Consider the following 14,784-nt stretch of genomic DNA (forward strand, 5'->3'; position numbering starts at 1 on the left):
TAGATATGTAACCCACACCTATCCTTTATGGATAGGGGCCGATCTTCGGATCACTTTTCCGGGCTGCTTCATTGTTTTTTTCTTCATTCTCCTCTCGCATAATCTCCCCTTCCTTATATAAACCTCCCGTCGCTTAAATTGCGAATCCGATTCGATCCTTCGCGTTTCATTGCTAGTGATTTTCTCTGCGTCCGGCTCCAACGCCGAGTTAAGCAGTTTTGCATTACATATATTTTCCCCTTAATTTTATTTTATATAAAGAAATAAAGTAAGATTAATATTATTTATTATTACCAGAAAAAAAGGGAAAGAATAATTATCTCTCTCTCTCTCTCTCTCGCTTTTACTGGGGGGAGGGGCGAAATATAAACAAGTCTTCACGAAGACACGCTTCAAACGCAATCTACAGCTTCCAACACTGTCGGTACATTCCCCTCTCTCTATCTCTGCCCCCATTTTCCGTTACGTTTAATCCGTCGCCGTTTTGGTCTCTCGTCTTCGCCGCTTCTTCCTCATTTCTCTCTTCTTCCGACGCCAGCCGCCGTGGAGCGATGGATTCGGAGCAGCGGCGGAAGCGGAGGCGGCCCGGCCAGCTGAAGCCCGGCCAGGTCTCTCCCTGGCCGCAGCTCTTCTCCCTCAGGTCCCTCGTCCTCTCCCTCTCCCTCTCCTTCTTCGTCTTCCTCCTCTTCATCTCCTCCGACCGCTACCTCGTCAACTCGGCTGTCTTCCGCCCCGCCCTCAGCTCCTCCTCCACCCTTTCTCTCCTCTCCTCCTCCTCCTCCTCCGCCTCCGCAATCGCCGGCCCCAGCAACTCCCTCCACGGCTTGGTAAACCACCGCCTCCTCTCTCTCCCCCACCGCGTCGAGGACCGCGTCCTGTTTCCCGACCACCTGCTCCTCCTCCTCGCCTCCCCGCACGGAATCTACAGCCCCGAGAAGCTCGAGTGCGTCTACTATCACCGGAGCAATTCCACTGCAGAGATCGGGAACCAGGAGCTCGCCACGGCACTGCCATTGCTGTCCGCGGGTGCCTACGATGAGTTCCGGTCGATCGTCCGGTGCCCTCTCCCCCCGACGAACTACTCGGCTGCCGTGGATCTGCGCCCTCGGGGTGAAGCGACGGCTGGCTACTCGAGGCCGCCGGATCGGGCGGTTCACTCCTGGCATAAAGTTGCTTACGAGGCGGCCCTGGATGGGGACACGGCACTGGTGTTCGTGAAGGGGTTGAATCTCCGGCCGCACCGGAGATCCAACCCGGGGCGGTTCAGCTGTCACTTCGGGCTGGGCAACTGGGAGAGGAACGATGGCCTGATCCTCACTACAGAGGCCATCGCCGCCGCGCAGGAGGTGGTCCGCTGTCTACTCCCGCGGAGCATCCACATCAACCCGAGCAAGGCCAACGGGATCCGTGTCACCATCGGCATTCCCTCGAACTTCCATGGCGGCGCTAGGAAGTCCTCTGTTCACGTCTCAGTGCCTTCTGTGGCTAAGATTTACAGCTCAGGCAAGAATTCCGATGGAGGAGGAGGACCGAACACGAAGAGAAAGATTTGCGCCTGCACGATGATGTGGAACCAAGCCTCGTCCTTGAGAGAGTGGATCATGTACCATTCTCGGCTCGGAGTCGAGCGGTGGTTCATTTACGACAACAACAGCGACGACAATATTAAGGAGGTGATCGAGGAGCTCAACTCAGAGAATTACAGTGTGAGCCGCCACGTTTGGCCCTGGATCAAGACTCAGGAAGCAGGGTTCTCCCACTGCGTGCTGAAGGCAAGGGAGGAGTGTCAATGGGTCGGTTTCTTTGATGTGGACGAGTTCTTCTACTTCCCGTTCCCGAGCCGCCGCAGTAATAAGCTCAGGGTCCGTGGGCAGGGGTCGCTGAGGGCATTGGTTGCAAACTTCTCCTACACTTCATCACCAGTCGCAGAAATCCGAACAGCCTGTCACAGCTTCGGGCCATCAGGGCTGACCTCGCACCCACCACAGGGGGTGACTGCAGGCTACACATGTCGCCTCCAGCAGCCCGAGCGGCACAAGTCTATCATCCGCCCTGATGCCCTGGATACCACCCTCCTCAACGAGGTCCACCATTTCCGACTAAAAGAAGGTTTCCGCTATCTTAATGTCCCTGAAAGCATTGCCGTGATCAACCACTACAAGTACCAGGTCTGGGAGACTTTCAGGGCAAAGTTCTACCGGAGGGTCTCATCCTATGTTGTTGACTGGCAGGAGAATCAAAATACGGGGTCAAAGGACCGGGCTCCAGGGCTCGGGACCGAGCCCATCGAACCGCCCGACTGGAGGCTGCGGTTTTGCGAGGTGTGGGATACTGGGCTGAGGGACTTCGTCCTGGCCAATTTTGCAGACCCCACGACCGGAAATCTTCCATGGGAGAGGTCGCAACGGTAACAATTACTGACCCGTAAACCGATTCTCTCGTCAGAGCAACTGCCAATTGCTGCATTTATATGACTCCGACTCCGACTCCGACTCCGACTCCGACTCCAAGAGAAAGTACAGAGATAAGCTGATTCTTTTTAATTCTTTTGCTCCACTTCTTGTACTTACTGATGCAAACAGTAGATTACAGGGATGCTACACAGGTGTAATTTTCCAAAGGTATAGATTGATTCATTTGTTCTTATACTTTAACGATAAATTTCTTACTTGTTTTCTCGAATTTGTTATATCTCTGTTTCATCACAATGTACTTATGTTTATATGAAATCTGAGGCATATTTTCGAACTTCGGCAATGGTAGAAGCCAGTGATTGTATATCTCTTCATTGGACCAGGATCCATGATCACCTCAATGAAAAGAAACAGCAGGTATCTGTACATTTTCTCGGCTATAAATATAAGCACTATAAGAAAGGCCGAGGTTATGTTATCCGTCTTTGAAGGACAAATTTCGAAATAGATAATGTGCAACAGCTCCATCTGACAAAATGTGAGCTGTGTAACATGGTGTTCGGTTTACTCCGAGACAACACAAAAGGTTCATGCGAGATAATTGCCTGTCACTGTCGTAGTGTCTGCGGGCGAAGGGGCCCTGGATAAGCCAAACATGGAACATCAAGTTGGAGATACGTAAAAAGTATAATGGAAGCGAAGACTTTCACCTATCACTACAAGCATAGTTCGCCTGAGACACACAAGCTCGGACACAATTATGAATTTGATCGCTGCACACTCTCTTGTGTTAATACCGAGATCTCCCCCGCATGTTTTGCAAGTGTGACATCGAGCTTCTCCCCGATATATGCTATCCATGTCTGAAATGTAGAAATATAAACAATTACTCCAAATTGTATAATGCAAGGACATATTAAAGAACACGCGCAGCCAAAGAATTATCTGAGGACAGACAAACGTAATCGAGCTGCCAATGAGAAATGGGTGCCTTCGGTACATTAATGACAAATCCAGAGCTCGAATACTCTACTATGGTCGAGAAAGACTGAAAGATAAACCATCCAAAAAAGAACTGCGACATTGAAAGACACAGAGGAACCTGATCTGATGTAGTGAACCCCCTTATTGTATCACCTCCAATTACCGCAATTCCATTGTCTCCAAGAGGTTGCAGTATTACTGCCTGGAAAAGTTCAGTTTGTGTCAATGATCTGCTGCAGAGATTGTTTTTCAATGTATATTTGCGTGTGGCGGGCTTAATAAAAAGCATTGAACCTGCGTGTTTGCAGGTAAAAAGGGTAGCTCAGACCTCCCGGGATAAAGCGATAGGTTTGCCAAGTAGTTCTCTGCAAAAACAATGGGAAATTCAAGGATATACCACTCAGTTCTTACTAAGCAGGCATTGCGGAGAGAATCATACAGACAATTAGCCCAGACATAGACAATGAAAACAGCATACGAGCTTTGGATTTCTTAATGCCCTGATAGAGTGTTCCTTGCATCAGCTTGACTGGATTCACAGCTACTGCTCCGCCATCCTCTGCAGAAGATTTAGCTGCCACACCAATCTGCATTATGCAAATGGAGTCGTAGATGATAACCAAAGACCTGCAGCACGTCACAGTCGACAGAGATTCCCATACCCTGGAAACAGAACCAAAGCTACACTTACTAAACAATCATTGATCAGGTTTGAGCTCGGGCCAGCATGTTACCGATTGATATGCAAAATAAATACGAGGGTCATGTTGGTCACTTAGGTGGAAAGCATCGATCAAATTCATAGTCGAGAATGAATTGAATGGAACCATGTAATAATAGAGGTAAAGTAAATTACGAAGCATGGTTGCAAAAAATGTAGCTCTTCAAAATTGTACTGCAAAGTTCATACCACAATAGTTCGGAAACTACCAATTCGGGAAGCCCGGACTGTATCCTCCTGCATTCAACGCCTTCCGGTTTCACCTAAAGTGAAATTTTTTAAAATCAAAACACAAACACTCACCAGAGTTGATAAGAGTTCTGACTGACACCGGTGATGGATAGTAGCTTATTATTACAGCAGAAAGGAGGCCTTACCACCGATATCGACTTCGGCCGGATAGACAACCAAACAAGGCCGGTCAATATGTTGGTAACCGCCAATCCAAGCGTCAATAGATCAGCTCTTGATTGTGAACTGCTCGTAATTCACATAACAAGAAGCACATTAACAACAAAATGCCAGTGCCACACATAGACAAAAACAACTCCACATTTCCCAGAACATCTCGCTGCGGTTATCGATTCTACGTGCATTCCAACGTACTGAGCGATACAAGCGGTATGAGTAATCCTAAAACAAGCAGAGACCTGCTGGCATCGGCGACGGGAGCAATACCGGAAACTGCACGGTTGAAGAGGACAGCAAGCAGGGAAGCGCCGCCGACGTATATAGGCAGGCTCCTGACGGTTCCTTCGTTGTTCGGTACCCAGTCCGCCGCCCAGTCCTTCCTCGGCTTCGGCCCTCTGTACTGGCCCCGCTCCCCTTCCTGGAAGGAAAACAGCTCGGCCGCCAATGACTCGAGAGAGGGGACGAAGCTGAGCTGACGATGATCATTACCTGTGAAGTCGACGAGGAGGACGACGCTCTCACGAAACGCGGGAAGACAGGGTCGAAACGGCGGAGAGGGCGTTTCAGGTGAGAGGGAACGGAGCCGCAAAGAAACGTCCTTGCTTCCATGGAATGGAGAAGATGGGGGAGAGGGCGGATAAATTGATCATTTTCGTATTATTATTATTATTATTATTATTATATATATTATTTAAATGATAATGCAAAGGCAGGCACCATGAAGCGTACGGTCTGCTCTAATTGGGCGAGTCGGGCGATGTCGGGCCAGGTTTTGAAGGCCCAACACGGCCCGCCATGTAGGGGAATGTTTAACGGGCCTTCGCACTCACGGTCTCATGTGGAGTCCGATCGGGGGATGAGTCGTTAACGTCCACGCCGACTTAATCGACAGTCAGCCTGGCCTATCACGTTTGCTCTCCTGCGCTCGGCTCACTGGCGCGTGCAGTCCTGATCGAATATCTCCCGTTCGTGACATTTGTTATGACGTGTATAATTAATCGCCGAACGATAGATATTTCTTAGGCTGAATAAATTATGCTAACCTTAACGTAAGTAATGCTCAATATGGTTATTTATTTATTTATTTATCTATTGTTATCGTACATCACAAGGAAAATGAATATCTTATACGGCACGAATAATTTAACGGTTAGCTGCTCGAGTGAGGAAAGCGGGCCAAACGGCGGATATATACTGAATATTGAAATTTGACCGAGAGAAGAAAGGAAGGAACGAAAACGCGACAACTAAAAAAGATGTAAAAAAAAAAAAAAAACATTTTCCGCCGGGCTTTGAGGCTTTTGGCGCCCGTTTTATGTTTTATGCTGAGAACGTCTGTTTTTGTGTCTCTAATAATTAATTAATTAATCAAGCAACCAGACAGCCATTTCTCATTTTAATTTCCCGTTAATTTTACCTTATTAGTTATTTGTCCTCCTACTACCGCATCATGCCCTCTAGAAGAGATACAGTCGTTACGTGGTCCCGTGAACGGTAATATATAGGTCATACCGAATTCCTCTTCATTAGGAAATGCATAGACAGTGACGTTAGTAAAAATGTGTTAGGGCTACTACAAATAGAAAGATTCACTTCTATTAATAAAGCCGATACTCTTACTTGTCAAAACTTTTGATTTCTAAAAATACCATCGACATATCCGTACTGTAGTCTTAAAACTATTAGATTAGAGGAAAGTTGGACTATCGATGTCGTCTTTCTAGATTTTTTGATGCGTTGATGGATAGAAGCCACGATTTTTTATTTTTAATAAAAATCAGACCCATACACGTATAGAAGCCGGAAGATCTACCATCGCAATCATATCATACAAATCATTCCTCGCAAGACAGCCGTAGTAAGAACATCTTTTGACTAGATTGACTTAAATTAAAGAAACTAAAAGAGCGATTACAAACTCATACACCCACATATATATAGCACGAGGAGATATCTGTGGTGGCAATATCGGACCGATGGAAATACGCCCCACCGGCACGTAATCATGCAAGTGAAGTATGATGGTATTATTCCGATACCGAATTGTATTTCTACCTAAAAATTTATAAACTTCTTATTTAGATGTGGATGTATGCATATTGCTATTTCTAAACTTCACATCTTTTACGTGACGGGATTAAATTGAGAGGGTGCAATGGCTCATTCAATAATTTCACCTCCACACATCAATCACTATCGCATGAAACTCCATTTCCCCCTCAGCCCAACACCAGTGACCTTCATGGGAGACGACGTCACTTCTGTCTACTGAAACCCTAGAACATGCACCCGGGCGCATACGTCTGACAGGCTAGAGTGCGGACTCTTCGGTCGAGCAACGCATGCGCCGGGCGTATCCAAAAAAAATGAAGATTAAAAAAAAACATGACAGAAAATCGGAGGAAAAATTTTCAGATTAATAATGGAGTCAAAAAAAAAAAAAAAAAGCTGCAAGCTCGTCCCTTTCATTTCATGTTTTCCTGTCAACCCCTCCAATCAAATCAATGGCAGTCCGCTTCTCTTCTCCTCCTCCTCCTCCTCCTCCTCCTTCCTTGCTCTGCTTCACTCTCCATAACCACTACCACCCTCTTAGCAGCACCATCAGCCTGACCCCATGAAACCCACAATGGAGCTCTTGGTACCTTTCTCCGCCGTCTTCTTCCTCCTCCTGCTGCCGCAGCTCGCATTCCTCTGCGCCGCCGTCGAGGACGACGTCCTCTGCCTCGAGGGCGTCAAGAACTCGCTTTCCGACCCACAGGGCCGGCTCGCATCGTGGGACTTCACCAACACCTCCGCCTCGAACATCTGCACCCTCAATGGCGTCACTTGCTGGAACCTCAACGAGAACCGCCTCATCAGCCTCCAGCTGTCCTCCATGGGCCTCGCCGGGCAGCTGCCGGAGTCCCTCAAGAACTGCCACAGCCTCCAGGCGCTGGATCTCTCCTCCAACTCCCTCTCCGGCCCCATCCCGCCCCAAATCTGCACTTGGCTTCCGTACCTGGTCACGCTAGATCTCTCCAAGAACAGCCTCTCCGGCCCCATCCCCGACCAGATTGTCAACTGCAAGTTCCTCAACAGCCTCATTCTCAGCGACAACGAGCTCTCCAGCTCGATCCCTTACGGGGTCAGCCGGTTGGACCGCTTGAAGAGGTTCTCCGTCGCGAACAATGAGCTTTCTGGGGCCATTCCCTCGGATTTGTCGAGATTCAGCCGGGACGACTTCAGGGGCAATGACGGGCTCTGCGGGAAGCCTCTCGGGGCCAAATGTGGCGGAAAGCTGAGCGGCAAGAGTCTCGGGATTATAGTTGCTGCTGGGATTCTCGGCGCCGTTGGGTCTCTGGTCCTTGGCTTCGGCCTCTGGTGGTGGTTCTTTGTCCGACCTGCCAATGCAAGGAGGGCAGGACTAGGCGGGGGTTCGGGCAAGAATGGCCGGAATTGGGTTGAGCTGTTGAGAGCTTACAAGCTAGTTCAAGTGACATTGTTTCAGAAGCCCATTGTCAAGGTCAAGTTAGCGGATTTATTGGCCGCAACTAATGTGTTTGATCCCGAAACCATCTTGACCGATACGAGAACCGGGGTTTCCTATAAGGCTGTTCTGCCTGATGGGTCCGCCCTTGCGGTTAAACGGTTGATCGGTTGCGGGTACGGTGAGAAGCAGTTCCGGTCAGAGATGAACCGGTTGGGGCAGCTCAGGCATCCCAATTTGGTTCCCTTGTTAGGGTTCTGCGTTGTGGAGGAGGAGAAGCTCTTGGTATATAAACATATGGCTAACGGGACGCTCTCCTCCCATCTGCATGAAAACACAACTTACTCCGTGCTCGATTGGCCCACTCGGGTCCGAATTGGCATCGGTGCAGCGAGAGGACTCGCTTGGCTCCACCACAACTGCGTGCCTCCGCAACTGCACCAGAACATCAGCTCGAACGTTATCCTACTGGACGAGGACCTCGATCCACGAATAACCGACTTCGGTCTCGCGAGGCTCGTAGGGGCCCGTGATTCCAATGACAGCTCGTTCCGGAATGGGGACCTAGGGGAGCTGGGTTACGTCGCCCCGGAGTACTCTAGCACGATGGTGGCTTCTGCCAAGGGTGATATCTACAGCTTCGGGGTCGTGCTGCTGGAGCTGATAACGGGGCGAAAGCCTCTTGAAGTCGTCAACGGAGGGGAAGTATTTAAGGGGAACCTGGTGGATTGGGTCAACCAGTTGAGCAGTGCTGGCCGGGGGAAGGACGCGGTGGACCGGTCCCTCTTCGGGAGAGGGCACGATGATCAGATCATGACCTTCCTGAAGGTTGCGTGCTCCTGTGTGGTCCCTCGGCCCAAGGACAGGCCTTCCATGAACGAAGTGTACGAGTCTTTGAAGTCCGTGGCCAACAAACAAGCTGTCCCAGAATAGATGCGACTGGAAGAAAGTGACTCGGGATGGATGAGCATGAGATCGCTACTCTCGAGTGCGAAGTATATAATGTAGATCGACTTGGCTTGAGAGTCCATGTGGTTGGGAGGGTGTGGGATTGCAAATTTGGTTGATTATATGATTTCTTGCTGGAATTTATGCCATTTGAGTGAGCAAAGGGTCTTCTTTTTTACTTAAGGCACATCTCCAGACCTTCCCTTTTAGATTTGTGTCCTCTGCGGTTCCAAGTTGAACTGCACATATCGGGTCGAACGACTCAGCATTAGTTTTCAAGAAAACCAACCGGATATTACGATCTGAGCTAGCTGACTCGCCGCGAAAAAATTGTCTATTCCATTTCTCCATGAAAATCTTTTACCTTTCTGACTTCAGCTGGTAGCCAGTTTCCGTGGTAGCACAGGGATCATTGTTCTTGTATATGGTTGGTAAAGACTGTTCTACTGATCTGACTCGAGTTCCGATAGCCGGGCTTCGAATGAGTCCCATCTTATCAGTTGTTCTGGTTTTCCAGGAACTCGTATCCAAAAAAAGAAAGCCTATTCTAAAAGAAGGATATTATGCCTTTGGCAAGTGATTCTACTGCCTGTTTGCTTCATCCTGGGAAGCAAGATCATTAATAAGGCCAAAGTATTTGTTGCAACCTGGGAACCGCGTCGGTATGACCGGAATCACATCGGTATGACTCCTGTCTTATGAGCGATGGAATCTTGTATTTGAGTACCGGCGCTTGGAGTTTAGAAGTTGAAGAATATATCGAACCTTAATTTCTGTCGATAGACGTCTGAGATCTTGTATTTACATGTTGTATAATGTGCACTTGAGACGTGTAATGATGTTCATCAATGAGGTTTCATTGAATTCGTTACTCAACTGCCAGTTTTTTTTTTTTTTTTTCCGGTGGATTACTAAAGTGCTAGTTTTAAGATTGTACATCCGAGATCATGTTTTATGAAGGCGAATATCTAAATTTAAAAGTTATAGTATATGGAAGTCAATCCTCAATTAAATTTTAAGTAAACTTACCTCAAAAAAAATGAATTTTCAATATCGTCTCAAATATATACAGTAATTATTAGGAAATAATTATGTTACGAACTTTTATATTTTAATGTAAAGTCATGAACTTTCATTCGCCTCTCACATCCTATCATGTCGTACTCTACCTTTGAAGTCTCCCCATGAAAATTACACAAGAATTACTTGGAAGCAAACTAAAGGGTGAAAGGTGAATGATAATTGTGACTTACTGAGTACAAATTCACCCAAGAAACATTGTGATGGTTACAATGCAAGAGACAAACTACCCATCAAAAAAATCATTTCATATAAAAATCGGAAAACTATAATAATCATCATGTGAAAACGTTATTGGAATTATCCGTATACATTTGATAAACTTACGACGTTGTTGGTAAAATTTACCCGAGATTAAATTAATTAAAAATGCACCGTGATTTATCTATATTTTATGTACTAAAGTGAAAACAAAATTAAATAATAGGAAATTTAACAGTTTCGGGGGATTCATCAACCGCAATTCAGATTTCTCTTCTCAAGATAAATTGCATTTGTATGGAGAAAATTCTGATTGAGAGAACTTTATTTTTTTTTGTAAGTCGAACCGATTCGATTTGAATTAGTCGGGAGCTGTCGGACATTTGGATGTCAGGATATAAAAATTAGAAAAGAAGGGAAATTATTATTATTATTTTTTGGGTTAAAGAAAAATTAGTTATAGAGAAGAAGAAGTTGAGAAGGGAGGGAGGACTCGGAAGAAGGAAATAAGGAGATCTCAATGAAGCCTTCGAGCTCGCAGCTGCTCCTCCTCCTCTTCCTTCTCTCCCTCGCTAGGGTTTCCTCTTCCTCTCGCCCTTGGCCTCTCGGATTCCACAAGTAAGCTATATCATCTCATCCCTCTCTCTCTCTCTCTCTCTCTCGCTGTGGCCGTTCGTGATGCTTCGAATTGGATTCGATCCGTGTTTGTTCTGATCGTATGTATGGCTACTGGTCTGCAGAGCAACTGGTGGGCGCAGAGCTCTTCTGAGCTTCAAGGAGACGCCAAAAGGAGGCAACGTTACCTTCGAGTGCTCCCCCTCCGGTGCCTGCGTTCCTTGCCTCTACTCGGAGAAGGTTCATGCTTTCTTCCTTTCCTGCTGCAGTTTTCCGATTTCCCATAAATTCCGTGATTTTTCTTCTGTTTCTTTGTTTTCGAGATAGTAGCTCGGGATCAATTTGCCGGTATGGATTTCGTATCAGCATTATTGCTTCTTCATTCGACCCAATTCATTTACATATCTGATCCTGTGCTATGGACGGTTCTTCATTCCATCGGCTCAAATTTTCCTTAGATGTCTGCAAATGTTTAGCCTTTTTTATTTGTTGACTCCCTTACTCTGCTTCAACTGCTTCCTTCGCATGTAATTTTAGCTTATATTTCAATTAGGTTGCTCGTTTATGATATTGGGTTTTGAATGGTCATCCCTATTAGTAATGATGATTTAATCATACTTTCGTAGATTTAGGTAAATGACACCGACTCGAATTAGCTGCTCTCTCCATCTCAGCCTGCTCTCTGGCTATGGCTTTCGTAAAAAAATATTAACACCTTGAAGGATAATAAGCTTCAAATTTCTGTCTTTCATGGATGCATCTGCTAACTGGTTGAAAAACTTGTCTTTGCATCTTTGAGCTATGTCAACACGATACCTCGCTTTGTCATGGGCCCCTGGACCTTGCTCTTCTTCAGCAGATAATGTCTCGTGCTTTGTATAGTCGATGGCATCTCTTACATCCTACTCTTAGATTTTGAGATTGAGACTGCTTTTTCTTTCTTATACGTCAAATGCAGAAATCGCAGAAATATCGCTGCAGTGAGACAGGCTATCGCATCCCTTTGAAATGTATTGAAGTTGGTGACGGCACAAAAGTAAAATCTCATAAGAGCCGGTCGGCCCCGGAAATCCTGCATGATAAAGCAGGGCCGCTTCATCAGCATGACACAGAAGAGACCAGGTCAATAGCACAAAGAGCTTTGTTGGAAGATTCATCCCCGGTGGAGGATGAGCGACAGTCATACATCACTTACAGAAGCTGTATACCAGCTGCAAACATAGAGAAACTGTCAGTAATTGGTTTCGAGGTGGGTTTCCGTACACTTCATATAAAAATTTAAAGGCACACTTGCATCACATATATTGCACGTGCACAAATTTGTGGGAGGAAGAGGACATCACATGTTATCTGAACCTTGACATGTTATATGCGGTAACTTTTCTTGACAGGGAATTGCCTTTGTTCTGTTACTTGCAAGCTGTACATTTATATACTTAAGAAAAAAGCGCTCTTTTATGATGATGCCCGGGGTTGGAATGACGAGGATCCCTACGAATGCTAGATTTTGATTCAGAAACAGGTTTGTACTTCAAAACTTGTTATTCCCTGTAAAGCCACTGTTTGTATTTCAATTTTATCATTGCTATTGTTTATCATTTCTCTTAACAAATTAGAGAGCGACCACTAACGCTGAGCATGTTAAAATTTGGAAACAAATGTCATGGGTATGATAAGGGAAAATCATTTCTAAGAAAGAAATTTATACTTTAGTTGCTGTGTTGCTTCAGAATATAATAGAAACAGTTCAGATTAGCGATGAAGGGACCATGTGCTTGTGTAGGGCCGTAGGCAGTGAAGGATTCTGACTCTGGCATGGAATGCGGCTACTTATCCTATTCGGAGGTGCTGATCCATTTCGGGAGCAAGTCTTTGCTTGAGAAATCAACAGGAGGTGCAACTTCAAAAAATTTGAGGAGAAATGTGCATTCGAGCTGGCTAATCTCCAGGAAGTGTTTGTATAACCCTTTGAGGCTGTCCTAGCATTTTTTATTTTTTATTTTTATTTTTGGGATTGAGCATATAGTGTATAAATTATATTTTTTGTAAGAAGTAACCGTGGCTTGCTTTGTTTTGAAAGTGTAGAAAGAATACTATACCTTCTAGAGAAGGAAAGAAAAGTCAATAGGAAAAATGGTTTTTAGCATTATCTCGCCTAGTCGTGAAGTTTGTACATTGCACAAATAATTTCACCAATTTAAAAAATAATAATGATTAAAAAACTTAAAAGAAAAATTGCTTGGAGAATTAAAAATGAAACAAAAATAATAAATAAATAAACAACTTTTACATTTAGTAGTAGAAGAATTTACTTTCTGAAACTTACATCACCAATTTTGAAAAACAATACGAAAAAAGCAAAAAAATTAGAGGAAAAAAAGAATGAAAAATTTTGATAAAAATCAAAGTATAAATTTAATCTACTATCTCTAGCAAGATAATTTCAAGAGCTTGTATGTAGTTGTAGATATATTTTTTGATAGAATAGGCTTATATATATGTGCATGATAATTCATATTGATAACTATAATATAAAATATAGATTAAATATAATCTGATTTATTTTTTCTGTGAACAAATATGTTTTGTTTTTTGAAAAGAAAATATCATATATTAACATATTTTATATTATGTATGAATATATATTAATACATATACTTATTTTGATGTTAATATTTATTTATGAAATATTAATTTTTATATTAAAAAATTCAAGATTAAACAATATCTATAAATATAATAAAAAAATTTCATTTATTTCAAATACATTATGTTATATATAAAAATTAAAAAAATCAAGAAATTGAATTTTATGATGAGATATTTTGAGAAAATATTTTTTTAAAGAATTCAAATTTTTTGAAAATAAAAATTCAAAAAATATAGAAAATTCCATATATATCTATAAAATATTATATAACTTGGTTTTAAAAAATAGATATTTAAAAACAATATAATTCATATAGCTCAATAGGTTTGTCCTTGTGGTTAAATGGTATGATAACTAAGGGGAAGTCTCAGGTTCAAATCACGTCACGAACGCCATACAGGAGAATACTCTCTATTGGGCTATCCGCACGGCCTGTGGCCGAACTTACATATTCCGTGGGTTTGCAGAGTGTTTACGTGGACCGTAAAATTAGTCGAACAAAACCTAGACACCCTCGCTATTAAGAATATATATATATATATATATAATTCATATATATTTTTCTTATTATATATACTAAAAATTGTCCAAATAACTATATATTAATATATCTATATTATGTGTGAATATATAATAATATATACTTATTTTGATGTTCATATTTATGCGATGAAATATTATTTTTTATTTTAAAAAATCCAAGATTATGGTGACATATCTTTTAAAAAATATTTTTTATTAAAAATATAACTCCAAAAAATTAAAAACATTTTAAAAACCTCGGAAAGTTCCATTTAGAAAATTCATATTGCATTCAACGGCGATCACCATATTAATCAAAAGATCGTATGGTATTTTCGATTTTATTAAATTAAATATTATTTCAAAAGATTTTGTTGTTAATTTTACAATTGAATATAATTTAAAATTAAAAAAAAACTCAAAAAATTAAGAAAATTTCATTCAGAAACGGAGCGTTCGAAGGCCACTTGGGATGAAATATTAATTTTCATATTAAAAAATTCAAGATTATTAAATAATATATAAATTATAAAAATTAAAGAAATCAAAAAATCAGATTTTATGATGAGATATTTTTTTAAAATATTTTTTATTATAAATAATTCCGAAAATTGAAAAATTTTAAAAACCTGGGAAGTCCATTTAGAAAATTTATATTTCTTTTAATTGGAGATCGTTGTAGTATTCAAAAGATTTTATGATATTTTTTATTTTTTTTAATAAAACATTATTTCAGAAAAATTTGTTGCTAATTTTATAATTAGAGATAATC

The 14,784-nt window shown here is 43.0% G+C and overlaps 4 protein-coding genes across 4 annotated transcripts; 3 read left to right on the top strand and 1 right to left on the bottom strand.

Moving 5' to 3' along the window:
• Positions 1–311: 311 nt before the first annotated feature.
• Positions 312–2,675, top strand: LOC116199825 (glycosyltransferase family 92 protein RCOM_0530710). Its single transcript, XM_031530368.1, has one exon. It carries the CDS (start codon positions 552–554, stop codon positions 2,409–2,411), a length of 1,860 nt encoding a protein of 619 aa, XP_031386228.1. The 5' UTR covers positions 312–551; the 3' UTR covers positions 2,412–2,675.
• A 217-nt stretch (positions 2,676–2,892) lies between these two features.
• Positions 2,893–5,179, bottom strand: LOC116199903 (protein COFACTOR ASSEMBLY OF COMPLEX C SUBUNIT B CCB4, chloroplastic). The gene is made up of 8 exons (XM_031530486.1): positions 5,020–5,179; positions 4,770–4,948; positions 4,497–4,596; positions 4,309–4,382; positions 3,877–4,061; positions 3,693–3,763; positions 3,517–3,600; positions 2,893–3,277 (listed from the first exon to the last, which is right to left on the bottom strand). Exons 1-8 carry the CDS (start codon positions 5,137–5,139, stop codon positions 3,173–3,175), a joined length of 918 nt encoding a protein of 305 aa, XP_031386346.1. The 5' UTR covers positions 5,140–5,179; the 3' UTR covers positions 2,893–3,172.
• Positions 5,180–6,978: 1,799 nt separating this feature from the next.
• LOC116199830 (probable inactive receptor kinase At1g27190) lies at positions 6,979–9,127 on the top strand. The gene has a single exon (XM_031530373.1). The coding sequence runs from the start codon at positions 7,145–7,147 to the stop codon at positions 8,927–8,929; it is 1,785 nt and encodes a 594-aa protein (XP_031386233.1). The 5' UTR covers positions 6,979–7,144; the 3' UTR covers positions 8,930–9,127.
• Positions 9,128–10,682: 1,555 nt separating this feature from the next.
• Positions 10,683–12,989, top strand: LOC116199929. Its single transcript, XM_031530520.1, has 5 exons — positions 10,683–10,843; positions 10,966–11,080; positions 11,799–12,089; positions 12,232–12,362; positions 12,624–12,989. The coding sequence occupies exons 1-4, from the start codon at positions 10,746–10,748 to the stop codon at positions 12,349–12,351; spliced, it is 624 nt and encodes a 207-aa protein (XP_031386380.1). The 5' UTR covers positions 10,683–10,745; the 3' UTR covers positions 12,352–12,362; positions 12,624–12,989.
• The last annotated feature ends 1,795 nt before the right edge of the window (positions 12,990–14,784 follow it).

Source organism: Punica granatum, chromosome 3 (genome assembly GCF_007655135.1).
Source record: "Punica granatum isolate Tunisia-2019 chromosome 3, ASM765513v2, whole genome shotgun sequence".
In the NCBI taxonomy this organism is placed as follows: Eukaryota; Viridiplantae; Streptophyta; class Magnoliopsida; order Myrtales; family Lythraceae; genus Punica; species Punica granatum.